At 43.2% G+C, this 25,673-nt stretch overlaps 1 protein-coding gene across 1 annotated transcript in view; it reads left to right on the top strand.

Annotated features, from left to right (window-relative positions):
• The window catches only part of EIPR1 (EARP complex and GARP complex interacting protein 1), a 78,896-nt gene extending 57,210 nt beyond the window's left edge, over positions 1 to 21,686 (top strand). Inside the window, exons 7-9 of the mRNA XM_069851592.1 lie at positions 4,521 to 4,688; positions 6,484 to 6,651; positions 19,647 to 21,686. Coding sequence (XP_069707693.1) covers positions 4,521 to 4,688; positions 6,484 to 6,651; positions 19,647 to 19,821 — 511 coding nt within the window. The 3' untranslated portion in view covers positions 19,822 to 21,686. The remainder of the gene's footprint in view (positions 1 to 4,520; positions 4,689 to 6,483; positions 6,652 to 19,646) is intronic.
• The last annotated feature ends 3,987 nt before the right edge of the window (positions 21,687 to 25,673 follow it).

Here is a 25,673-nt window from a genome sequence, read left to right as displayed (position 1 = left end):
TTTTCCATGCACAGCCAAAATATTCACAATTTAGTAAAGGATTGTCTCTGTTTTTTTAATCCTTACTTTCAATTCTAACTTGCATATTGAGTCTTACCAAACTATGTACCAGTTTCAGTGAGTTGTTCAATGCGTGGGAATTACCTGAATGAAGCTGTTACATAATTCAACTTGAAAATGATTTAGCATCGGTCCTGACTAGGCTATGAACCCTCTCCATAAGTTACTATTTAAAGGTAACTTTAATCTCTGAAAGTAATTCACAGGGTAAGTTCACTCTTTGCTGTTCTGATTGTAACAAAATGTACGCTGTATCACAGTAAAGGTTGGAGGATGCTAGTTATGGGAATCTACTGAGCCTATCAAAACCATTTCCAAATCAATTAAGGCTTTGAATATACCTAATAAGGTGTTTTTCCTCTTGCTCACTTGTGATTTTGATAAGCAAAGGAGTGATGTTGTGCACATCTGTTGCCATGACTACTACAGCCTGTGAAAGCTTTTTTTAAGATACGCTTTATCCCCTTTGCACGTAGTAATTTATCACTAAACCGAGAAGACTGATGTCTTGTAATAACTTTTGTTGCCTTAAAGGGGGTTGAAATTCAGTTCTGTGGTTCGTGCCAGCTTAGGGGTGTAGCAATAAATCCCTGTGTTTGCCAGCCTTATGTGGTTTTGCCAAAAAGGTTTATTTAATTTAATAAACAAAAGTTGAAAATACAAATGTAATAATTAAAAGGCTCTCCCTGTATGCCTGTCATTGGGTTTGAAAGTCCTACCTCATGCCCTGTAAAAGGGTATATAAAAATCTAACTTTGTATATATGCGTATACTTTAATTTATGAAGACTTATTTAAATGAAGCATATAAGAAAGGAAAAAAATAAAAGGTCAAAAGAGAAGGATTTTCTTAAACCACCTTTTTTTGTGTTAGAAAAAGCCCCTCTACCTTACATGAAATGAATACTCTGAGTAACTTTGAAGAACAGACAATTCCAATATCAACAAGAACCTCAATGGAAGAGTGGCTTGGTTCACGCAAACAAATCCTACAATTCTAAATACTCTCAGTGAAGCTCAGGTTTAGATAGTCCTTGAACTAATTCATGAGTACTAGGCTACACTAAAGGGCTGTTTGCGGTGTACTTGAAAAATATGTGCAAGAATAAATCTCATCTGCAATTACAGTGTAATATGCCTAGAATGCTCTGAATGTTAGATAATGAGTACCCAGGCTAGAGGTGGAGTTTAAAGTCAGGGCAGTATAAACTCTGGCATTGTAAGAAGCGAAAAATGAGGTGGAGGGGGGAGATAAAGGACAGAAAACTGCTGTAGCAGCAAAGAATGAGAGGAGAGGTATTAAAGTAGTAGCTAGAATAGCTACTTCCCATAGAGTGCAATTGTGCTAACTGTAAGATAGAGGGAATGAATGATTTTGGACACAGCAAACAAAAAAAAGAGGTGGAAGAAGGTTGGTGGGAAGATTCCTAGACTAAAGTAGGAAGCAATCTTGAGTCAGAGGAGAGCTTGTGAAGCAGAGGAGGCGGACTAGGCTGGAAGGATTAAGCGAGGTAATTTTATCAGGAAACTTCAGACTCCAAGAATAAATTGTAAAAAATGGAAGTAAAAGTATGAGAATGTGGAGCTAGGAGTGGGAGACAATGTTCGTGATGTCTGGCTTCAGTCTGTGATATTAAGTGGGAAATTCAGTGTAGGTAAATTTGCTGTAGACAGGATGATAGAGTGAAGGAAAATAATGTTCTTATTTGGGGAGGAAAGGGATCAACTGGTAAGAGTAACAGTTAAGCTGGAGTAAAGACTTTCACCGTAAGCCCTACAATGGACAGTGGTGTTTCTTCTTAAGCTCTTATACACATCTCCATGAGCAATGCAAGAATTGCAAGAAAGAAGTGAAAGGTCCAAAAAAAAAAAAAGAAGTGTTTTACTGCTGCAAGCATGTTTGAGATTTAAACTTTTTTGCACAAAGTTATTTCTAGGAACTCTGAGGAAATGTTGAGTTTGGATTCCATAATACCTGGTAGAAAGGCATTTTTGAGTGATATCCTCAATCTTTCAAACTCTGAGTGTTGACGTTAGATATAGAATCATAGAATGGTTTGGGTTGGAAGGGACCTCAAAGCCCATCCAGTTCCAGCCCCATTGCCATGGGCAGGGACACCTCCCACTGGATCAGGGGCTCCAAGGCCCATCCAACCTGGCCTTGAACACCTCGACCTGCTGGCCATGCTTCCCTGGGCATCTACCATAGCTTTAACGATAGGGCTTAACATAGGCCTGGTCTACTTGGAACCTCTCCTTATGGACATATTTTGCTTTCTATTAATAGTTAAGGATTAACAGCAAGACACTTCTCTACCTTCTCTACAGGAGGACATGTATGCAGTGCAGGAAAAACAAAGTTTTCATAGAATCATAGAATAACCAGGTTGGAAGAGACCCAGCGGATCATCGAGTTTGGTCAGTTTGTGTCTCTGAAGAGAATAATTTTTCACTTAAAAAGTAAGAAAAACGCTCACAGTGTTGACAAGTTCTAGTGAAGATGGTGGACACTCAAATCTAAGCAGAACTTCAGTAGATGGTGGCTTTGAGAGTGGACATGGGAACAGATGCAGCCTTTTCATAAAACTGGTAATGGAACAGTGGAAACAAACAAAATCTCAATTTTGAGGGGCAAGTTAGGGAGACAAGCTAATGGGAGGTGTTTTGAACAAGGATGCTGAGTTGATATCTAAAGGGTGGGTGTCAAGAGGATGGGGCCCGACTCTTTCCAGTGGTGCCTGGTGAAAGGACAAGGGCCAGAGGGCACAAACTTGGAGGGCCACTTGAATGTGAGGAAAAACTTCTTTACTATGAGAGTGCACTGGGACAGGGTGCCCAGAGAGGCTGTGGAATCTCCTTCTCTAGAGATACTCCAAACCTGCCTGGATGCGCTCCTTGCAACCTGCTCCTGAAGAACCTACTTAAGGAGGGAGTTGGACTAGATAGAGTCATAGAATCACTAGGCTGGAAAGGACCCACTGGATCGTCGAGTCCAACCTACAAGTCTTTTTCCTCTTGTCTCCTTTTCCCTGGGGAAGCGATTTGGGAGCCCAACTGCTTGGTTTTAGCTGCCGCAATCAGCCAGGCCAGGGCTAAACTGTGACATTTCCTTTCTACCCTTACCATTCTGTGATTCTGTTGTTAGCAGTGCTACAAATGTTTTATGGTGTAAATTAATGATAAATGCCAGAGCACAACAAGGTGGAACAGCACTGGAAGCACTGGAACAGGCTGCCCAGGGAGGGGGTTGAGTCACCTTCCCTGGAGGTGTTTAAGGCACGGGTGGATGAGGTGCTGAGGGATATGATTTAGTGTTTGATGGGAACAGTTGGACTCGATGATCCGGTGGGTCTCTTCCAACCTGGTTATTCTGTGATTCTGTGAAGGTAAGTTATAAATCAAGCAATAATAAAAAGCTATTGTTTGTTGCCTCCTGGCATCCCAGCCTTTCATACAGGGAGAAGCAGATATCTTAAATCCAAAACTGTTGTAACGACCTAGGGGTTGAGAAGCTTTTCTCTAAAAATATTGTGCTTTAGTAGCAGACTTTTTCATAACAGCTAGAGAGCTGTGCTAAAATCTGTCATGACTGACCAGAAGGCCAATTGTGTCCTGGGCTGCATCAAAAGAAGCGTCACCAGCAGGGTGAGGGAGGTTATTCTGCCCCTCTATTCCACTCTTGTGAGACCCCACCTGGAGTCCTGTGTCCAGTTCTGGATTCCTCAACATAAGAAGGGAATGGAGCTGTTGGAACGGGTCTAGAGGAGGTTACAAGCATGATCAGAGGGCTGGAGCACCTTCCATACGAGGACAGGCTGAGAGAGTTGGGGTTGTTCAGCCTGGAGAAGAGAAGGCTCCAAGGAGACCTTATAGCGACCTTCCAGTAACTGAAGGGGTTACAAGAAAGCTGGGGAGGGACTGTTTACAAAGGCTTTGGAGTGGCAGGACAAAGGGGAATGGCTTTAAATTGGAGAGGGGAAGATTTAGCTTAGGTATTAGGAGGAAATTCTTCACCATGTGGGTAGTGAGGCCCTGGCCCAGGTTGCCCAGGGAAGCTGTGGCTGCCCCATCCCTGGAGGGGTTCAAGGCCAGGTTGGATGGGCCTTGGAGCCCCTGATCCAGTGGGAGGTGTCCCTGCCCATGGCAGGGGGGTTGGAACTGGATGGGCTTTTAGGTCCCTTCCAACCCAAACTGTTCTATGATTCTATGACTGTTTCCTTTTAGTTCCAGATGATCCTAATGCAAATAAGGAAGGAGCAAAGCTTCAAAGCCAGCTGAGAGGTCTTATACAAGTCAGTGTTGTTAACAGCTGGGATTTCCCTAAACTATGCACTGGCAACAGGAACTCTTAGGTCTGCGGGTGCTGAAGGGATTATGCAGGTTTCCAGGGAAACAGATTCCTGTCAGTGGAGTGCAGTTAGCTTTTTACAGCCCATTTAACTTTTTTAATGTCTTTTACAGACAGATATATTGCATCGAAAATGCACATGGACAGCTGGTACGAGACCTAGACTTTAATCCCAATAAACAGTACTACCTGGCTAGCTGTGGAGATGACTGCAAGGTGAAATTCTGGGACACAAGAAATGTCACTGAACCAGTGAAGACGCTAGAGGAGCATTCCCACTGGTAGAACAAATTATCTGCATGCTGTTTTGTGGGTGGATGGCTCATGTAATTTATTCAGCTAATTATTTTACTGTTTAGGAACAATGCAGGCTAACTGTTTGCTATTGTGAATAATCATTTTTGTGCGTGGAGGAAAGATATCAACATCTGAATGTTCCTCGCGTGATTGTAATTAAGAGTTTAGACAATGTTAATCTGTGTTGGACAATGTTGGAGAACAAGTCCTATGAGGAGCAGCAGATGGAACTGGGGAGGCTTAGCCTGGAGAAAAGAGGCTGAGGGGAGAGCTTTTCACTCTCTACAACTGCCTGAAAGGAGGTTGCAGAGAGGTGCATGTTGAGCTCTTCTCTCAAGTGACAGGTGATGGGACGAGAGGGAATGGCCTCAAGCTGCACCAGGGCAGGTTCAGATTGGACATTAGGAAAATTTTCTTCACTCAAAGCACTCTTGGGCCCTGGCAGAGGCTGCCCAGGGAGGTGGTGGAGTCTCCATCCCTGGAGGAGTTTAAAAAATGGACAGATGAAGTGCTTAGGGGTATGGTTTTGTGGTGGACAGGTAGGGTTGGGCTTAATGATCTCAAAGGTCTTTTCCAACTAAGGATTCTATGATTCTAATTGACAAGAAACTGTTGTTACTGTTGTTGGGACATAGGGTGCACCTTTGTGAAGCCCAGAACTTGAGTTGTAGGGGCCAGCTGGGTCACAAGGGTGCTGCCTTTGCAAACTGAACCTCATCGGCTGCACCTCATGTGCAGAAAAGCCCTTGAGCTGTTTTGGTTACAGCTGCTGCCATCAACGCTGCAGTTGGCCAACGGTTGAAATGCTCACTAATTCAGCCCCACTTTTTTCATGCTCTTTGCAGGTCTTAAGCCAGAATATGTGAGTAGTTTTATTCTCTGAGATAATATTTAAAGCCTGTATCTACAGCTCTGGCCTGTGGCAGGAGCAAGGAGAGAATCTTGTCTGATGTTTGTAGACTTAAGTGTTGAAGTCTAGATGCTTTGGTTCATATTTTATAAAACTTGAGTTGGAGTAATTCTCGCATAATAAATGTGGACCCTGAAGCTACTTTGAGGGGAATGAAGATGTGAATTAACAAAAGCAGCATTTATACTTTACTTCCAGAAGATTAAAAGAAAAAAAATCAAACGAGAGCCATAAGACATTTGGTGTTAACTTGATGTGTAAAAATTGAAATATAATCCTACTTTTGTTTTAAGGTCTATTTTAAACTATATTGTAAGAATGCTGTGAGACTTTTGTTTTAACAGCTTATTTCTAGTCTGCCTTTTGCTGTGGGGCAAGTTTTAGATTTAGAACTTAAATATTTATCTGACCTAGTAACTGATGAATTGGCCTGTACTCTCAAGGAATGACACTACTGAATGGGGGCTTTTTTTATTTGGATTTTTATTTTTTCATAGACTCCCTAGGTTGGAAAAGACCTTTGAGATCATCAAGTCTAACCATACCTGTCCACTACTAAATCGCATCCCTGAGCACTTCATCTATCCACCTTTTAAACCCCTCCAGGGATGGGGATTCTACCACCTCCCTGGATGGCTTCTACCAGTGCCTGAGAAACCTTTTGGTTAAGATGTTGTTCCTAATGTCCAATCTGAACCTGCCCTGGAGCAGCTTGAGGCCATTCCCTCTCATCCCATTCCCTGTCACTTGGGAGAAGAGACCAACACCCACCTCTCTACAACCTCCTTTCAGGCAGTTTTTATTAAAAAGTAATCTTTTAACACACCTGCCAAGAATAACCTGTTGTTCTTTCTGATTTCATTTTTTAGGGTTTGGAATGTCAGATACAATCATTCCCATGACCAACTGATCCTTACTGGAAGCAGTGATAGCAGGGTTATCCTGTCTAATATGGTATCCATTTCTTCTGAACCCTTTGGGCACATGGTAGATGATGATGAACTAAGTGACCAGGAGGACCAGCATCCAGAAGAGAAGTATGAAGTTTCTTGAGTTTTATGTGGGTGTTTGTAGTTTGTCTTTTCAGTGTAATGGTTAACGTGCTCTTCTGTTTTGCTGATTAGGATTTTTGTATACAGGCCTTTCAGGTAAGTGCTTGGAATTCCTACTCCATTCTTCTTTATTCAGTCTTGGGTAAATCTGATTCACAAGACCACTAGATGTTCACTGGTAAGAAGGGAATGATGGTGCTGAGGACTAGTCCTAAAGTACACTGGATCAGTGAGAAGATTCCATTTGAGAGCTCTGGAGCAAATCAAGCGCATTCAACTCTCACTCAATCCAGATTATTGAAAATCTGCTTTTTGCATTTTCTGTGTATGTGTCCTAACCTTTAGGAGAAGAGGAAGCTGAGGGGAGACCTCATTGCTCTCTACAGCTACCTGAAAGGAGGTTGTGGAGAGGAGGGAGCTGGGCTCTTCTCCCAAGTGACAGGGGACAGGACAAGAGGGAATGGCCTCAAGCTCTGCCAGGGGAGGTTCAGGCTGAACATTAGGGAAAAATATTTTCACAGAAAAGGTTATTGGGCACTGGCAGAGGCTGCCCAGGGAGGGGATTGAGTCACCATCCCCAGAGGGGTTTAAGGCACAGGTGGACAAGGTGCTGAGGGGCATGGTTTAGTGTTTGATAAGAATGGTTGGACTCGATGATCCAGTGGGTCTCTTCCAACCTGGTTGTTTTATGATTCTATGAAACATCGCCAGTTTAGTGGTGAGCTGCTGCAGCGGTGGAAGAGAGGCAGTAGAAATAGATAGTTATGGCCTCAAGTTGTGCCAGGGCAGGTTCAGGTTGGACATCAGGAAGAATTCCTTCACTGAAAGAGTTCTTGGCCCTGGGACGGCTGCCCAGGGAAGTGGGGGAGTCCCCACCCCTGGAGGGGTTCAAAGACAGGCAGATGGAGGTGCTCAGTGATCTGGTTTAGTAGTGGCTAGATACAGTTAGACTCTGATCTCAAAGGCCTTTTCCAACCTAGCGATAATTCTGTATCAATACTTGTAAACCTAGCTTTTAATATTGCAGACTGCTCTAGAAACCCTTAACTCATTAGAGCTGTTTCAAGCAAAACAGAAGTTTGATTTTTAGCTCTCTAGAAAATAATTCATGGTATTGCATGCGTTTCTAGACACCATTCCACTGGGGTGTGGGAAGGTTCATGTATTCTGCATGTCTATTGGATGGATGGGATTTTTCTATTAGAGTTAAATGAAACACTAAAATAATAATATTTCATCCCCACTTTATCTGCTGCCATCTTGTTCATTTTGCAATATCTGATGCTTGTTTTCCTCTCTGTACTTCTTTATGCATACATATATATTTATATAGGGAGTTTGTACATCTAGTGCGAGCTGGGGATTTCTACTCTTACTACTAGCTTACATGATCACTACAAAATGAAGATGATACTGAAACTCATTTATTTTGAGACTAACAGACTTCAGTATGTATTTTTCTATTCTTTGCAGCTGTGAATATTGATGTTCTACAAGTCTGCGCTGAGCAGACATACATTTGCTAATGTATTTTAGTACACGAAACTGTCTGCAATGAAACAGATCACCTACTGACCCATCTTCTTAAATGAAGAATGGTCAGATGGGCTGAGGTACAAGGATGTTACAAAAAGAGCCCACCAATTACTCAGCTGTGTTTGCTAGATGTTAGGGAGATGGTTTAGTATTGGACAGGTACAGTTGGACTTGAGGATCTCAAAGGTCTTTTTCCAACTTAGGGATTCTATGATTCCATGCTTCAGTTAAAATTCAAAATAGTTTAGGTTACCTGTCTACTTGCATTTTTAAGGTTACTCTTGCACTTTTATTTTATTAATAGCAATGTTGTTTTGTTCCAAATAAGTTTGACATTTTGGCTTCACATAAAGGACTTGGAAACCAATTTTTTTTATATTGAATAAAGAAAATATACCATATATAGAAAGGATTAATTTTAAATGTACAAAATGTCTCTAGGAGCAATAGTTGACTGTCTGGGAAATGAACGTATCAAATGAAGTAGCTAGAAAGTTGCTCGCATCAACAGTACATATTTACTTTTTAGAACCTCATTTAACTACAGCATTTTAAGTCTGAGGTATCTGTGGCTGGGCATTGTGATTTGTTCTATTGTGGATGGAAGATAAATAGCATTAAAAGAAGTGAGAAAGAGACTATGGTTTCCTGTGTTGATAACGGTGGGAATGGGTTAACGTAACTAATATTGCAAGCAAATAATATTGTGGCACGTGTTGTCTAATAGTTTATCTGGAGTTGTGAATTTGATTGTAGGCAGTGAAGGTTGCCTCATTAAAACACAAGTGATCGTTTCTGCAGTAGGAAGTTTTGAAACCAAAAATATACAGACAGATGTAACATGGGTTTTCCTTTGACTGTGGGATGGATGTAAACCACATCATGAATGACTTGTATGGTAACATTGTAGAGCCCTTGCCTGTTCCCAGAGGCTACAAGAGTATCAACACCGCCTTTGCCTTTTCAATATCTGCTTTTCAGCTGCTGGTCTGTTTGCTGTAAGACCTGGGAAAGTATATTAGCTTTTGTAGTATTTACTTGGTACTGTGAGAGTCTTGTCTTGGAGTTCCTCGCTGCCTCTTGTTGTGACCTGAGCTGGAAGGATGTTTGCAAGGTGCTCACCAGCCTTGAACCGTTACCACATGAACGTATCTTCAAAGCTATTTTATTTTTCCCTACTTGGCAAAAATCAACATGTTTTAAGATTGTTGACCTGTGATACTATTCTACAGAACTAAGGCTTCAAAGGTCCTTAACCCTCGTGTTAATTTTCACTATACTTTTGGAGTAAAAATTCCAATATTTATTATATTTCTGAACCAGATTATTCCTCTCTTGTAACACCCCACCTGGAGTCCTGTGTCCAGTTCTGGATTCCTCAACATAAGAAGGGAATGGAGCTGTTGGAACGAGTCTAGAGGAGGTTACAAGCATGATCAGAGGGCTGGAGCACCTTCCATACAAGGACAGGCTGAGAGAGTTGGGTTTGTTCAGCCTGGAGGAGAGAAGGCTCTGAGGAGACCTTAGAGCAGCTTCCACTAGCTGAAGGGGCTACAAGAAAGCTGGGGAGGGTCTTTTTACACAGGCTTGAGGTGAAAGGATGAGGGGAAATGGGTATAAACTGGAGAGGGGAAGATTTAGGCTAGACATAAGGGGGAAATTTTTCACCATGAGGGTGGTGAGGCCCTGGCCCAGGTTGCCCAGGGAAGCTGTGGCTGCCCCATCCCTGGAGATGTTCAAGGCCGGGTTGGACGGGCCTTGAGCAGCCTGATCCAGTGGGAGGTGACCCTGCCCATGGCAGGGGGCTTGTAACTGGACGATCTTTAAGGTCCTTTCCAACCCAGACCGTTCTATGATTCTATGATATGTCAGTTTAACCTTCCATTGTGCAACCTTGCAGAACTATGCATGAGTCCACCCACTCATTTATCCTTTCCACATTTTCTGTAGTAAATGCCTATTTTTTAAAGGTTCAAAACTGAAAAATAATTATTTGAATATATTTTTTTTAAAGCAAAGAATACAGATTCACTGAGGAATGAATATACAACAAACCAAAAGTTACTGTTTTCTGTTCTTGCTGTAGATTTATTTCTTGAGGGTCCTCCTTTGTACACTTGTCCATGTATATGTTGACATCTTAGGAGTATATATGCTCCCATCTTGAAGACCAGGAGATGCTTGAATAAGCAATAAAACTAGGACTAATGCACAAGGATCTATCTCTTGTCGCAGCCGAGTGACCTTCAGTTCCTCTTAACTGCTGATTCATATCAGAGCAAGTAGTTGGCTTATTTTCCCTGCTCTGTAAGTGCTATTGTTGTTGTTTTCTCTCATCAATCATATAAATGTAAGAGCAGCCTCCCTATATCATATCAAAGGTCTCCCTAGCCTGTGTCACATCTCTGATAGTGGCTAAGAGGAAATACTGCAGAATATTGATACTTCCCCTGGGTTTGCTTCCAGCCCATGACTGCGGCTCAGGGACCTTTACTGCTTTTTGAATCATCTTTGGAGTCTTCTGGTACTTCTCTTTAGAATTTTCTTTTGTCCTTATCTTACTCTTGAGTTTATCTCTTCTTGCTAACTGTGGTTTTGTTCCAAAAGATGCTGGCTGTGTGCACGCTGCCTTTATGAAATGTGTCTAGGAGAGACTCCAGCTGTGTTTGCTTTCTTGCATGGTATAGAATCATAGAAGCATAGAATGGTTTGAGTTGGAGGGGACCTTAAAGATGATCTAATTCCAGCCCCCCTACCATGAGCAGGGACACCTCCCACTGGATCAGGCTGCACAAGCCCCATCCAAGCTGGCCTTGAACACCTCCAGGGATGGGGCAGCCACAGCTTCCCTGGGCAACCTGGGCCAGGGACTCACCACTCTCATCATGAAGGAAGTCCTCCCAACGTCAGGTTGAAATCTGCCCCTCTCCTGTTTATACCCATCGCCCCTTGTCCTGTCACTCCAGGCCTTTGTACAAAGTCTGTCCTCAGCTTTCCTGTAGCCCCTTCAGGTGCTGCAAGGTCACTCTAAGGTCTCCTTGGAGCCTTCTCTTCTCCAGGCTGAACAACCCCAACTGTCTCAGTCTGTCCTCAGATGGAGGTGCTTCAGCCCTTGGATCATCCTCGTAGCCTCCTCTGGACCTGTTCCAACAGCTCCATCCCCTTATGTTGAGGATTCCACAACTGGACGCAGTACTCCAGATGAGGTCACTCAAGACAGCAACAGAGGGGCAGAATCCCCTCCCTCGCCCTGCTGGCCACGCTGCTTTTGATGCAGCCCACGACACGGTTGGCCTTCTGGGCTGTGAGCACACATTGCTGGCTCATGTCAGGCTTCTCATCAGTGAGCACCCCAAGTCCTTCTCCTCAGGGCTGCTCTCAATCACATCATCCCCAACCCTGTATTTAAACTATGAGTTTTCCCAACCCAGCTGTAGAACCTTGCTTTTGGCCTTGTTGAACCTCATGAGGTTCTCACAGACCCATTCTCCAGCTTGTCCAGGTCCCTCTGGATGACATCCCATGCTTCTGATGTATCAGCTGCACGTTGTTAATGAAAGAAGGAAGTAATAAAGAAAGGCTTCAGTGCTTTCACTTTGGAAAGCCCAAAGTCTCTGTCAGATGGAGGTAGTCTAGAAAGAAGATTGAACTATCAACACAGAGGAGGTTTACGTGTGGAGCTAAAGGAGAGCTATGATGTATTCTGGTCAAGTCCCTGTTCAAGAGGATTTAATGTGCAGTTCAAATAAGGCAAAAAATTAGCTGAGAAATGGGGAATGCAATGCTGTACTGCTAGCTTCAGTTCTCACACCTTGATCTGGAGGTAAAAAAAAGTGTACAAAACCAATGACAAGAGAACAGATGAGGTGAGTGTTTGGGGTGTATTTTAGCTTTCATCCCTAAAACAAAGCCGACATGCCTGGTTAAGAACATAGGATGTGCTTTTTGATGCCTCAGTTCGAACAGAATGTGTAAAACGTAGGGTCATTGCACTTGTATGGATGCATCCAATTAAGTCAGGCTCATACTTGGCCTCTATTTCTTTAAAGGTTTTGCACTCATGTGTTGCAAGGAATTCCTGCCAGCAACGCTGAACTTGCCTTATTCCAAAGCTCCTGAAGGTGTCTGGTTTCCTTTTAAAGCAGCAGAGGGAAAATATTGGCTGGAGTCTCTGTAGAAAGATTTCCTTCCAATTTCCATCTCAAGGAAGTGGTGATTTCTACTTTTTGTGGTAGAAATGTGGCTTGGAGCATTTTGAATAGTAAATCGTGGTGTCACGAAAATACAGGTGAACTGTGTGACCTAACATTACACATCCTGGAGCTGTCTGTTGGTTTCCTTTTAGACTAATGCAGAGCAGAACTGTCTGCCCCCAAAGGGAGGTGGCGACTGTCTTTAACTTCTTTCTTCATTCATCGGCCATCCAAAATGTTATGTTAATGAGTGAGTCCTTGTTTGGGTGACTTCTGTGGCCAGAACTGTGTGACAAGGCTTGATTGATAATGGGGGACTTGCTTTTTTTAAGAGAAAAAGCCTTTTCTGTATCCATACCAATGAAAAGATTTATCAAGTCAATAACATTTTGAGCTAATGCATGAATCTTGAAAAGGAAGCCATCCTTAAACTTTAAATTTGCAGAATGAGCTACCAGCTGCCTTGGCTCTCTTTGGGGTTTAGGGGTTTGAATGTCTGCTGTGTTTTCGCTGCAGAATTGGTTGCTGAGGTCAGTATAATGACTTCTCCCTTACGCTCACATTTTTTGGCAATATGTTCCAAGGGTATCATTATCACTGTTATCTGTTGGAGATTGTATCAGAAATAGAGATAGAGAGATGCGTTTTGTGGTGTTCTTCCAGAAGTCTCATGTTTCCATCTTTTTCACCGTAGATGTAAGCAATGCTGTCCTTTAACGCAAACAGAACAAGATCTAGAACAAGGTGTTCAGGGCCAGGCTGGATGGGGCTTTGGGCAGCCTGATCCAGCGGGAGGAATCCCTGCCCATGGAACTAGCTGATCTCTAAAGGTCCCTTCCAACCCAACCCATTCTATGATTCTATAATCCAACACAAAGACTTCTCACCATTTTGCTTTTAAAGCTGAGATGTAAAGGATTGGTCCTTCCAGTACAGAGTATTTTAAGATAGTGAAGGTTTTAAAGAGATTTTAAGTGTAGGAACGTAAGAGAAGGCTCCAAGGAGACCTTATAGCAACCTTCCAGTACCTGAGGGTGCTACAGGAAAGCTGGGGAGAGACTTTGTACTAAGGCCTGGAGTGACAGGACTAGATGGGATGGCTTTAAATTGGAGAGGGCAAAATTTAGGCTAGATTTTAAGAGGAAATTCTTTACAATGAGAGTGAGGCACTGGCCCAGGTTGCCCAGGGAAGCTGTGGCTGCCCCATCCCTGGAGGGGTTCAAGGCCAGGTTGGATGGGGCTTGGAGCCCCTGATCCAGTGGGAGGTGTCCCTGCCCATGGCAGGGGGTGGAACTGGATGATCTTTAAGGTCCCTTTGGACCCAAACCATTCTATGGTTCAATGAAGTCTTATGTTTTCATCTTGTTCACCGTAGATGTTAGCCGCGCTGCCCATCAGTACAAACAGAACAAGACCTAACACAAACACTTCTCACCATTTTGCTTTTAAAGCCAAGATGCAAAGGACTGGGCCTTCCAGTACAGAGGATCTTAAAATAGTGAAGATTTTAATGAGATTTTAAGTGTAGGAATATCTTCAGAATGGACTGGAGAGAAAATAGTGGCTGATGTCTCTGTAGAAAGATTTCCTTCAGAATTCCATCTCAAGGAAGTGGTGATTTCTACTTTTTGTGATAAAATGTGGCTTGGAGCATTTTGAATAGTAAATCCTGTGGTGTCATGGTAATGCAGATGATCTGTGTGACCTAACAGAACACAGTTGTGGACACATCCAGACTTCAGGAGAGTAAATTGCCAGAGCTAATACTGTGAAAAGTATTTGCCAGACATTGATGGTAAGGCAGGCTTTCAGGGTGTTGTCACACAGCTGGCAGTGCTGTCTATTTTGATGTTTTGCTTGTGGTATTTATGTCTTGGGGAAATCTAGAAATCATAGGATTCTGCTGTGGAATCAACCAAAAGACTCAATTAATTAAAGCGACTTAAATAGTTTCTGTTTTGGGGAATGCTGGTATTCAGGACTTGATTTGACTGGATGTGTAACTCTGCACCAAATGTAGCATGGCAGCATTTTCTAATTCCTAGACCATTTTGCTTTAAAAATGTGCTTTTTCCCGTACTATTTTTTTTTAATCTAACTCTCATTAGCTAATATACATTTAAATTATTTTGTGTATTAGGACAACTATGAAACCTATTATATTAAAATCTGCATTTCTTCTTTTTAAAGATGGCATTTTCCTGTAGGAGGAACTCAGAATGCTATTTTTGAGTAAAAATAAACGGTGATGCTTACAATAATATGAGTGGCCAATCATATTACATAAAAATCATATTCCAGTAGAAACATACTTGAATTCAGATTTGCTTAAAAGACTGAAAAAGGTTGTAGTGTGTTGTCTAAGCTTCCCAGAAACAAAACCTTCCAGTTGCTAAGCTTTCTCCTGCAGTTCAAGGGGAAGGATGTCCGTAGGGCTTATCCTGGAATCCAGTGGCGTGCTTTTCAAGATGCCTTGTGGACGCTGCAGTACGTGTTGCTCTTCTGTTGAATCACATCTATTTCGTAGTAATTTTTGGATTAAAGAGGATTTAATTTTGGCTGTGATAAGGAATTAATGATTTTTGGTGATTCCGAAAAACATATTTTATCGAATGTTATGGTGACAAAACACAATTGCAAGCACTGGAAGCGTAAGTGGTTGTTAGCGTGAGAAGTAATTGGAAATAACAGCTCTCTACATGAAAACAATTACCCAAGGCTTAACAGGCTTCTGTCTCAAGTCTGTAATACAATTAACCTCAACGTTATCTAGTAGAATGAAAGCTCTTCTCCTTTCTTAGGAGAAGCTGGTAGAGCTCGTGCTATAAGACTACAAAGAGAAAGCAATCCAGTTTCAGCTCCACAGGGCACAGGTCTTCAAGCTATGTGGTCATAGGTGGAGATTACCTGGTTTTACTGTGAGTTCTTGATGACAAAAGTTGTCCTGTTAGCTGCTGCAAAGCCAGAATGCATGTAAGGAGAGAAAAAGGTATTTTAGTCTGGCCACAAAAAGGCATTATGGTAGTACAGGAAAATGAGAAACTCGAAGGGACAGGGAGGTATAAGGCAAGGATGAAAAATAGCTTGCTAAGCTTGCCAGGCGTAACAAGTGATTACCAAGTATGCCTGTCAGATATTGCTCTGCTGTAGAAAGTTTAGTATCTACATTTTTACACCCATAACCTGCAAGCTTTATGTAAAACCAGACTTGTGTTGTCTGTTGTGTTTTGGCAGCAACCTGAATTACACAACTTAGTCACATAGAAGAAAGTTTACTTCATCTTCACCTCTGTACAGATACCCGCGGTGTTTCTGAACCTTCTCTAACTAGGAAGAAATTTAAGGTTCAAAACTCTCCTTTGCATTCCAAAACCTGCCGAATAGCTGTTCTTTATTCAGCTAGTGGAGTCGTTCTGTGCTCATTATCAACTACATAATTTAAAGGCTAGGCTGTTTTCACTCATTGCCTTTGTAAAGGATGCTCATGAATGGTTTCTTGTGGATCTTCTGTATTGTTCCTGAGGAATGTGTCATTCCGAAATGATTTTCCATCTTGATTATCCTATATAGTATTGAAATCTGTGATCATTTCCATAAGGGCTTTCTCAGATTCTCAGTTACTGTCTGAAGGCAATGCCATTGTTCCACGTAATGGTATCATAGACCTATGCTAGTTAAGAACAGAGCACCAAAAACTGAACTTGCATCCTGAAGAACTGCATGGAACACCATGCTTACTCCTTCTGGGAACGCACACCATTACTTTTTTGCCCAAGAAGGAATTTGGCGTGTAGATAATAATAAAACGCACTTAAAAATTGTAGTTATAAATGGAAATGCCAAGCAGAAGTTCATCGACAGCCTTCTTTCCTGACCCCTCATTCCCCGATGACTTCTGTAAATTAAATTAGATGAACTGTGTTATTTAAATGAAACACTGAAACAACTCGGAGCATAGGGAAAATGGTATAATCTAGGAGCTTATTTGTCCTTGTTTATCCAACCTGTGGTTAACTGAGGCTCCTGGTTAACTGAAAGTCGGTCGTGTCCCCTGGCAGCCGTGTGCAGAGCGCATTACTCCCCTGCTTATCCAGAGAGACGTTTGAAACCTTCAGCATAATGGAGTTGTGGGTAAGTGGGTGAGCACCGCGTGAAGCACATTGCCGTCTGGGGACGTGACCAACTTTCACTTAACCAGGCGTGTCAGTTAACAGGGAAGTAGAAAAACACATGGCGGGAGGTGAAGTGTCTGTGCGCGGGTTTATTACCTCTCTGCTGTTAGATGGGTTGTATCAAAGTACGTATTCAGGAGAACTGCAAAACAAGCCTGCTCTTTGTAATTAAGCAGGGGCTGCGTGTTTGTACTAGGACCTTTTTTTAGTTGACCTTAAACATAGCATAAGTAAGCAATAAAAGTCCTTGAAACTAACTATCTGAGGCAGTATCAGGCTGCTTTTGGTTTAGTCATTAAATTCAAATGGATTTTAATTGCGATGTTAAATTCTCAGCTGGCTGGGTGGAGCAGTGATACCCTGCAAGCAATTCAAACGTGCTACCAGATACATTTTGTGATCAGGAGACTCAAGCTTTCTAAGAGCAGTGGTAAAGGGCCAAGGCGGCCAACAACAGCACTTCATTTCTGTTGTAGCAGCATCTGTTTCAAGTGATTGAGTGGCATTCACAGAATCATAGAATCCCTAGGTTGGGAAAGACCTTTGAGATAATCAAATCCAAATGTACCTGCCCATTACTAAACCAGATCCCTAAGCAATTCAACTACTGGTCTTTTAAACCCCTCCAGGGACGGGGACTCCACCACCTCCCTGGGCAGCCTCTGCCAATGCCCGAGAGCCCTTTAGGTGAAGAAATTTGTCCTAATGTCCAGTCTGACCCTGTCCTGGTGCAGCTTGAGGCCATTCCCTCTCATCCTATCTCCTGTCACTTGGGAGAGGAGACCAGCACCCACCTCTCTACAACCTCCTTTTAGGCATTTGTAGACAGTGATAAGGTCTCCCCTCAGCCTCCTTCTCTCCACGCTAAACTATCCCAGGTCTCTCAGCCTCTTCAGCTTTGCTGTCTGTTAGGAGGATTGCAGCTCTTTCTGGGAGGCAGGGGGATGCTTCTGAAAGGCTGACTGATTCCTGTCAGGCAGCAATGATCCTCTGTGGGTGAAGGAGCTTCAAGGTCATCCTCTGATAACTCACCTACCCTGTAGCTACAGAATAATTTGCTGCAGTGTTGATCTGAGAGGAAGAACTGTCTCTGTGAGTGGAGGGAAGAAGGGCTGTTCTCAGCTAGCGGAGCACAATCGATGGCTCTTGGGTGATTTGAACTTCAGACAATGGCCTGAATCTATTCTTAGATGGTTTTTTTGCATTGCAAATATGTGTCTTTTTCTTACGATGCAGGTGGCGAGGAGCTTGGGTGTTGTAGTGAGAGATGAGGTATGCAATAGATGAGAATCTGGTGTTAGTGTTACTCTAGGAATGGGAGATAGAAATTAAACTGGTCAAGACTGGTGCCTCCATCTCCCTTCCACTGGTCTGGAGAGAAAGAGTCCAGGATGGCAGCACAGGAGAGACTGTGGTTTTAAGGACTGCAACTTCTAACCTACCTGCATGTCTCTAATAAGATTATAAAATAAGAATTCAGTTAGAGGGGGGAAGGAAGGGGTAGAGCATGGTGAGAGAAAAGATGGTGATAAAAACATGCAAGTGCTTTTAGATCATACCTTGTAGATGAGCTCACTTTAGAGAGATGCTTAGTGTAGGTTCTGAGACATGCACTGAAGTTGACAATAAGGGGTACTTTGTACCTGTAAACAGGTTCTTTAATGTTGACTCGACACTGCTGTGTTATCTGAAAGATAGAGCTACGATTATAGGTGAATCCAGCTGGAGGCTGGTCACAAGTGATGTCCTGCATTGCTTAGGACTGGGTCCAGTTCTGTTCAGTAACGTTATCGATGATCTGAATGAGAGGATTGAATGAACCCTAGGTATGTTCACAGATGACACTGAGCTGGGAGGAGGTGTCAATCTGCTGGAGGGCAGGGAGACTGCAGAGGGATCTGAACAGGCTGGGTCGATGGGCTGAGGTCAACAGGATGAGGTTCAACAAAGCTAAGTGACGAGTCTTGCATGTGGGGCACAACCCCGAGCAGCTCCAGGCCTGGGGAGAGCAGCTGGAAAGTGCCTGGCAGAGAAGGACCTGAGGGTGTTGGTTGACAGCGACTGAACATGAGCCAGCAGTGGCCAAGAAGGCCAATGGCATCTTGGCTTGGATCAGACACGGAGTGGCCAGCAGGTCCAGGGAGGTTCTTCTCCCTCTGTACTCGGCACTGGTGAGACCGCTCCTCGAATACTGTGTTCAGTTCTGGGCCCCTCATGACAGGAAAGACATGGAGGGCCCGGAGTATGTCCAGAGAAGGGAATAGAACTGGAGAAGGACCTGGGGAACAAGTGTATGAAGGTTGGCTGAGGGAGCTTGGGTTGTTTAGCCTGGAGAAGAGGAGACTGAGGGGAGACCTCATCGCTGTCTACAACTGCCTGAAAGGAGGTTGTAGAGAGGTGGGTGTTGGTCTCTTCTCCCAAGTGACAGGGGACAGGACGAGAGGGAATGGCCTCAGGTTCCACCAGGGGAGGTTCAGATTGGACATCGGGAAAAATTTCTTCACCTAAAAGGCTCTGGGGCACTGGCAGAGGCTGCCCATCCCTGGAGGTGTTTAAAGGACAGGTTGATGAAGTGCTTAGAGATATGATTTAGAAGTGAAAAGGTACAATTAGGCTTGATGATCTCGAAGGACTTTTCCAACCTAGGGACTCTATGATAGGCACATGCAGGTAGCTGGTGTGAAACATTTCCATTGCGCATACGACTGCCCCCTTATACTTGAGATGGGAGGTTGCCTGCCTCGGTGTTAGTGATACTTAGCATTGCTGTATGGAGAGGAGCGGATTTAGACTAGATATAAGGAGGAAGTTCTTCACACTGAGAGTGATGAGACCCTGGCCCAGGTTGCCCAGGGAAGCTGTGGCTGCCCCGTCCCTGGAGGGGTTCAAGGCCAGGTTATATGGGACCTTGGGCAACCGTATTAGTTGGAGGTGTCCCTGCCCATGGCAGGGGAGTTGGAACTGGATGATCTTTAATGTCCATTCCAATCCAAACCATTCTATGATTGCATTTTAAATCATGCGTTTTCACAGATCCTTACTATTTTCTTTTTTTTTATTCTTTTTCCTTCTATTTTAGGATTAAAGAACCCCTTCAGGACAGTGTAATAGCTACCTACGAAGAACACGAAGATAGCGTCTATGCAGTCGAATGGTCCTCAGCAGACCCGTGGTTATTTGCCTCTTTAAGTTACGATGGAAGACTTGTTATTAACAGAGTTCCCAGAGCTCTGAAGTATCACATACTGTTATAATTTGTTTGGTTTATGGTGGAGTTGTTATCTTGGTGTACATAATTGGTAGGTATTGTTTAGTGTTTTGGGGTTTTTTTCAGGATCTGCTTTTTTTAAGTATAAATGTTAAATTTTGTTAAGAATATCTGTACTAATAGACACACTTTTAATTTGTCTTTTATATTTGCTTTGGAAGACTATGATGCTTTTTCTGAAGACCATACTGATTAGATATATATATTTTTTTTTTTAAGGGGCTAATGACTTTGTGAATTATAAATTTTCTGTAGATACCAGACACTTCTGTACTATTGCTTTATTCCTTCAGCTTTATGCAAATGTAGTGGATAACAGAGGTGGTGTTCACGCTGAGATGAAACTGGGATAACGAAGGGTGCATGGAGCGGAAGCAATCTCGTTTACAAGAATATTTTCCTTCAGATAGAAGCAGCCTCCTGCTCTGAGCTGGGGCCACGTTGTGACTGTTCTGGTCATTCTTCAGTGTTTATAGCTACAGTTGGCAATGGTATTTAAAGGCCTTCTTAATTCAGTCTGATATTTTTAAGACTTTCTCTCTTGTTTTACATATCCTAAGAGGAAACGTTAATCCCGAAGGCGAAACCTTGAAAATACATTTTTCATTTGAGCCTTATGGTAGCATCAACAAAGGACCATCCTGGAATTTACAAACTGAATGCAATTTTGATCCAAGTCTTGTTATTGGAAACGATATTAGTCTTTACCGAAATCTCTTATATTCTCCTGTAATGTATTATCCCATGTGTATATGACTTAGCTGTGCTATTGTGCATTTTGAGGGACTCTGGAGCTTCGCCATAGTTCATGCCAATCTTAAAGATATGTAAGTAGTGTCTCTTTCTTATAGTTTTGGCTCTGGGCTGTTCTGCAGCGTGCTGCCGTGACGTAGCAGGCTTGCAGCTACGCACAAAGCATCCCTTGCTGGATCCTGTTCCCGACTTAGGCGCCGGCGATTCTTTTGTTGCAAACACTGAGACCAGGCAGATGCTGCAGGAGAAAACACAGATGGAAAGGGCCTGATGAGACGTGCCTGTACCTACTGACAACCCCTTCCCCTCGTGTAGCTCGGAAAGATCGATACCAGCCTCTTCCTCCCGTTGCTATGGCAGCCGCCGGTGCTGGTGTTGAGGGACGGGCTGCTGCTCACCTCTGCTTGTCCTTACCCGCTCTCGGATCGAAACACGTCCAAATGTGATTTGTTGTGTATCCACAGCTGCTTCGGTGAGAACGGGCTTTGAGCTCACGACTGAGCATCCTGGAAAGGTGGAAGCTTTATTCTCTTTCTGGCTCTTTTTTTTTTTTTTTAAGAGCTTATTTGGAAGAATTCATAGGAGTAAAGTAAGCTAATTAAATCATCTGTACTTTTGTTTTTCTGTTAACGATGCTGCCGGTCTGCTCCAGAGTGAATGCTTCGTTGGAAATTCTGAGTGTCTGATTTTCTATGTTAAGATTCTCAAGTCGTGCTATTTCAGAGAGCCTCGGTCTGTAATTAGGCGTGAGCTGAGCATAGAATCACTATATTCACCCATATTACTGTAAGAAAAAATACATTTCCAAATCAGTGCTTCAGCTGTCAGAATCCCTGCTTGGGCTGCACCTTTATATGTGGAGCTTTGTCTTCAGACACAAAAAATTGTTGTTTCCCCCCGCCACGAAAAACTCTGCAATGTCTGCAGCGTGTGGCGAAACTCTTTAAAACTTTCTTCACACTAGCAATAAAGGTGTGGTGAAACGTTACGGTCTGTTAATGCATATTGCTCGCAGTGTGAAGGTGATGGGAAGCTATGTAACTGTACGAGGGATTTAATTTTTAACGTGTAATAAATCCAGGACAGCTTTCAGGCTAATTTTGAGGTGTCTGTATTTCCTTTAATATTATAAGCTTATACAAGCTGGAAGGCTCTGCAAACAAGTAACATGAAGAAATATTTCATTCTATATGACTTTGTAGAATGCAAAATGTTAATTTATGTGTAAATATGTATAAATAAGGAAGAAGAGAGGGAATGAAGACTTGGAGGGAAGGGAGTAGCAGGTTGAATTGGAAACGTGTTACAGTAGAATTGAGGGAGCAAGAGGGGTCAAGATTTAATTGTTTCTCAGGTGTCTATAAAGCAGGATCTGAGCAGCGTAAGGCACTGGAAATGGGTTTAAATGGGAGGGGAAAGGTTTAGATGAGACATTAGAAAGAAGTTCTTCATGATGAGGGTGGGGAGGCCCTGGCCCAGGTTGCCCAGGGAAGCTGTGGCTGCCCCATCCCTGGAGGGGTTCAAGGCTGGGTTGGATGGGCCTTGGGCACCTGATCCAGTGGGAGGTGTCCCTGCCCATGGCAGGGGGTGGAACTGGGTCATCTTTAATGTCTCTTCCAACTCAAACTATTCTACGATTCTACGACCTTCAGAAAGGGAAAGCTTTTGACTAGAGTTCGTCCCAGGCTGTAGGACAAGAAGAAGAGTTCAAAGATGGTTAAGTAACCAGTTGAAAGGTAGAAAGTGGGAATAAATCATCACGTTCCATGGCAAGAAGAAATTACGAATGAGGTCCTGCACGAGTCAGTGCCTAGACCTGTGCTTTCAGTGTGCTTGTGACACACAGGAGCGCAGCAGGGTTTGCAGATGCTGTTCAGAGTAGTAAAGATGACTGCCTGGAGAGTTAGAGAAGGGCCTTGCCTCGCGCATTGGCGGGGTGATAAAATGGTAGATGAAATTCAGGGAAGGTAAAGTGTAGTAACAGCTAGGGGAGAAGGATGTAACTGTGGGGGTTCACCAGTATGTGGCTGTTACTGCTTGGAAATAAGATCTTAGAGGTTTAATAGATCTTAAAAAATGTCAGCCTTATAAAGGTTAAAATTTTAATTAATGCTGTGAATTACTGTAAAGCAAATAGAGAAGAAAATAAAATGTCGTTAACCAGAACTTACGCTTTCTTCTATCTTAAACCCAACATAGTCAAACTGGGAAAGATTTTGGAGGAGGGTGATGGGAATGATGAATAGCACACAGCACCTGCATGTGAGGAACTAAACAGACTGAAAGGCAGATGGTTGAGAAGGGATGATAAAAGTCCATAAAATCACAAGTGGCAAAGGGAGAGGATGAAGGGAGTGATTGTTCGCTGCCTTTCCTGATACCAGAACGAGAGGTTATTAAATGGAATCTGCGGGTGGTGGCTCAGAGCATACAAAATGAGGTGGTCTCCACAGGCGCACGGGTGAGCTGTGACACTCCTCTTGAACAACCTCTTCCCCCTGGAAAATAAAACAGCCTACACCCACAGAAACAACAGAAAAAAAAAAAAGTCTTATTAATGTTAAAGTTTACGTGACTTGAAAGTACCTGAACTGGTACTTGAAAGATTAATCCGTTAAAGGCTGCTAAATATAAAGGCAGCATCCCTGCCTTAGAAGATCCTTTTGAACCATGAAGTGCTGGACACTACAAAGAGTATTGGCAGAGAATCGCTGTGTGCTTGTCTTCTCTTTACTTACCTCCCTGGACATGTGCTATTTGCCAGTGAAGGTAGGAAATAGAAGGTAAAAATAATAACATATTCTCTAAAGCTTTGTTTCTAGTGCTGAGACAGCGCGTTTGATACCGTGTGTTTTGCTCTCACAACTGTTTCCTTTGGTTCTAAGTTGTGGTTTAAGAAAACACTCGTGTCTCAGATGAATTTCTTACAGAATCCCAGTTTTATTTCTGGAAACAGCCTTGTTGCAAAGCACGTCTTGGCAGTAAAACTGGAGTGAGCTGATTCCTGTGCAGCGAGGAGTCCAGCACTGCTGTGGGAATTCAGATCCTTGTCTCCGTCACAGCGCTGGGCAGCCTCCTTGTCTCAGAGAATGTTCCCTACGCAGTCGCATACCAGTGCTGGTAAGCACATAATTTTTGTGGTTTCACACAAACACCTTTTAAATGTTTTGGTTTTTTCTTTCTTTGCAGACTGTGTCCAGAAGCTTTAACGGATTTTGGGTTTGAAAAAGCTAATTATGGTATTGCTTAAAAATGGGAAGATAGTCAATGTTGTCTTCTAACTTATTTTATTCCAGATGTGGTGTTGAAAATATGATATGTTATTGCTGTTCTACAGAAAGCGAATTAATGAAGGAGAAAGGAATTGCTGAGGACTAGGGGGAAGGCCTTCAAATTGGAGAAGGGCAGATTTAGGCTAGATATTAGGAGGAAATTCTTAACAATGAGAGTGGTGAGGCCCTGGCCCAGGTTGTCCAGGGAAGCTGTGGCTGCCTCATCCCTGGAGGGGTTCAAGGCCAGCTTGGATGGGGCTTGGGCACCTGATCCAGTGGGAGGTGTCCCTGCCCATGGCAGGGGGTGGAACTGGATGATTTTTAAGATCCTTTCCCACCCAAACTCTTCTATGATTCTTTGCTGGAGATGTTTCACGCAGTGTAGTTGCTGTCAAGGTTTTGTTGATCCGTAAGTTATTAGTCTGAACTTGTAGGTTTTTAAGGGAATAAGAGTTTTACCTGGTCTTTATTCTCTTCAGATGTCAGGTTGCAATTGCACGTGTGAGCACGTTGTAGTCTGTTTCTGTGCGAAGGTGTCAGATTGGGGAATGAATTCGAGGGAGCGGGAAGAAAATACCAAGTGGGCTGTTTGAGTCCCAGTCATTAAATCTGCGTAAGCATCTGTTTATGACAGACACTGTTTATTCCTCTGCTTATGACTTCAGGGGCGTGTGCTAGTGAGAACAGCTTGAGATATTAGATGTGATTAATACAATATATGAGGCACATCCTCCTTTCCGTGCGGGCTTAGCTCGCAGCAAAAGGATTTTGAGCTGTACTTGAGAATATCTGCCTTGCTTTGATGCTGCAGCAACCCTGATTTCGTGAAGGGGTTTTGGTGGCCCAGCGCAGAAGATAGCTTTGGGGAGAAAGAGATGAATGAGTCTTACTAAATCCAGGAGCCAAGCTCCCTGCCTGAAGAACTCCTGGCAAATCTGTGGCTGCTGTTACCCTGGAGCTACAGCAACAGCTGCCAAGCAGCTGGGCTGAGCAGGGAAGACCTCTAACGTACCTTCTCAGCAACTTGTCCATTTATTCTGATGCTGCCCTGAGTTCAGGATCTTGGCAGGAGGAACAGTAGAAAAGCTTTTATACAGAACGAATTTAGAAGAGTATTGGAAACCTTGGAAAAGCCAAAGATACCACAAACTAATCGACGAGTCTAGATGAGCTGAATCCTGTGGTGGTAACAGACTTGGCAGACAAAGCCTTTGAACCGCTGCCAGTTTCTAAATATTTATAGGACTGAGAAGACAAGAAAGACTGGAACAATGGCAGGAATGGTATTGATATTTGGAGCTACTTGGAACAGCATTGCATGGAATTGGATAAGGAAGCATATTTCAGAGCGAGGAAGTTGTAGCCAAATTATGAATGCTTTATTTAGGGGGTTTTGCTTAGGTTTTTTTTATAAAAACCAGTCAAAATACTAGCAAATATCAGCAATGATGGGATTGTATCCATGCAAGAAAATGTGGATCATCCTTTGTGTGTATATATATACATATATATATAGTATACAAAATATATACAAGGTATAGTTACACAGCGTGCCCAGGTGGCCAAGAAGGCCAATGGCATCTTGGCTTGGATCAGAAACGGCGTGGCCAGCAGGTCCAGGGAGGTTCTTCTCCCTCTGGACTCGGCACTGGTGAGACCGCTCCTCGAATCCTGTGTTCAGTTCTGGGCCCCTCACCACAAGAAGGATGTTGAGGCTCTGGAGCGAGTCCAGAGAAGAGCAACAAAGCTGGTGAGGGGGCTGGAGAACAGGCCTTGTGAGGAGCGGCTGAGAGAGCTGGGGGTGTTTAGCCTG

Source organism: Phaenicophaeus curvirostris, chromosome 2 (assembly GCF_032191515.1).
Source record: "Phaenicophaeus curvirostris isolate KB17595 chromosome 2, BPBGC_Pcur_1.0, whole genome shotgun sequence".
Lineage (NCBI taxonomy): Eukaryota > Metazoa > Chordata > Aves > Cuculiformes > Cuculidae > Phaenicophaeus > Phaenicophaeus curvirostris.
This window is presented reverse-complemented; position numbering and strand designations above follow the sequence as displayed.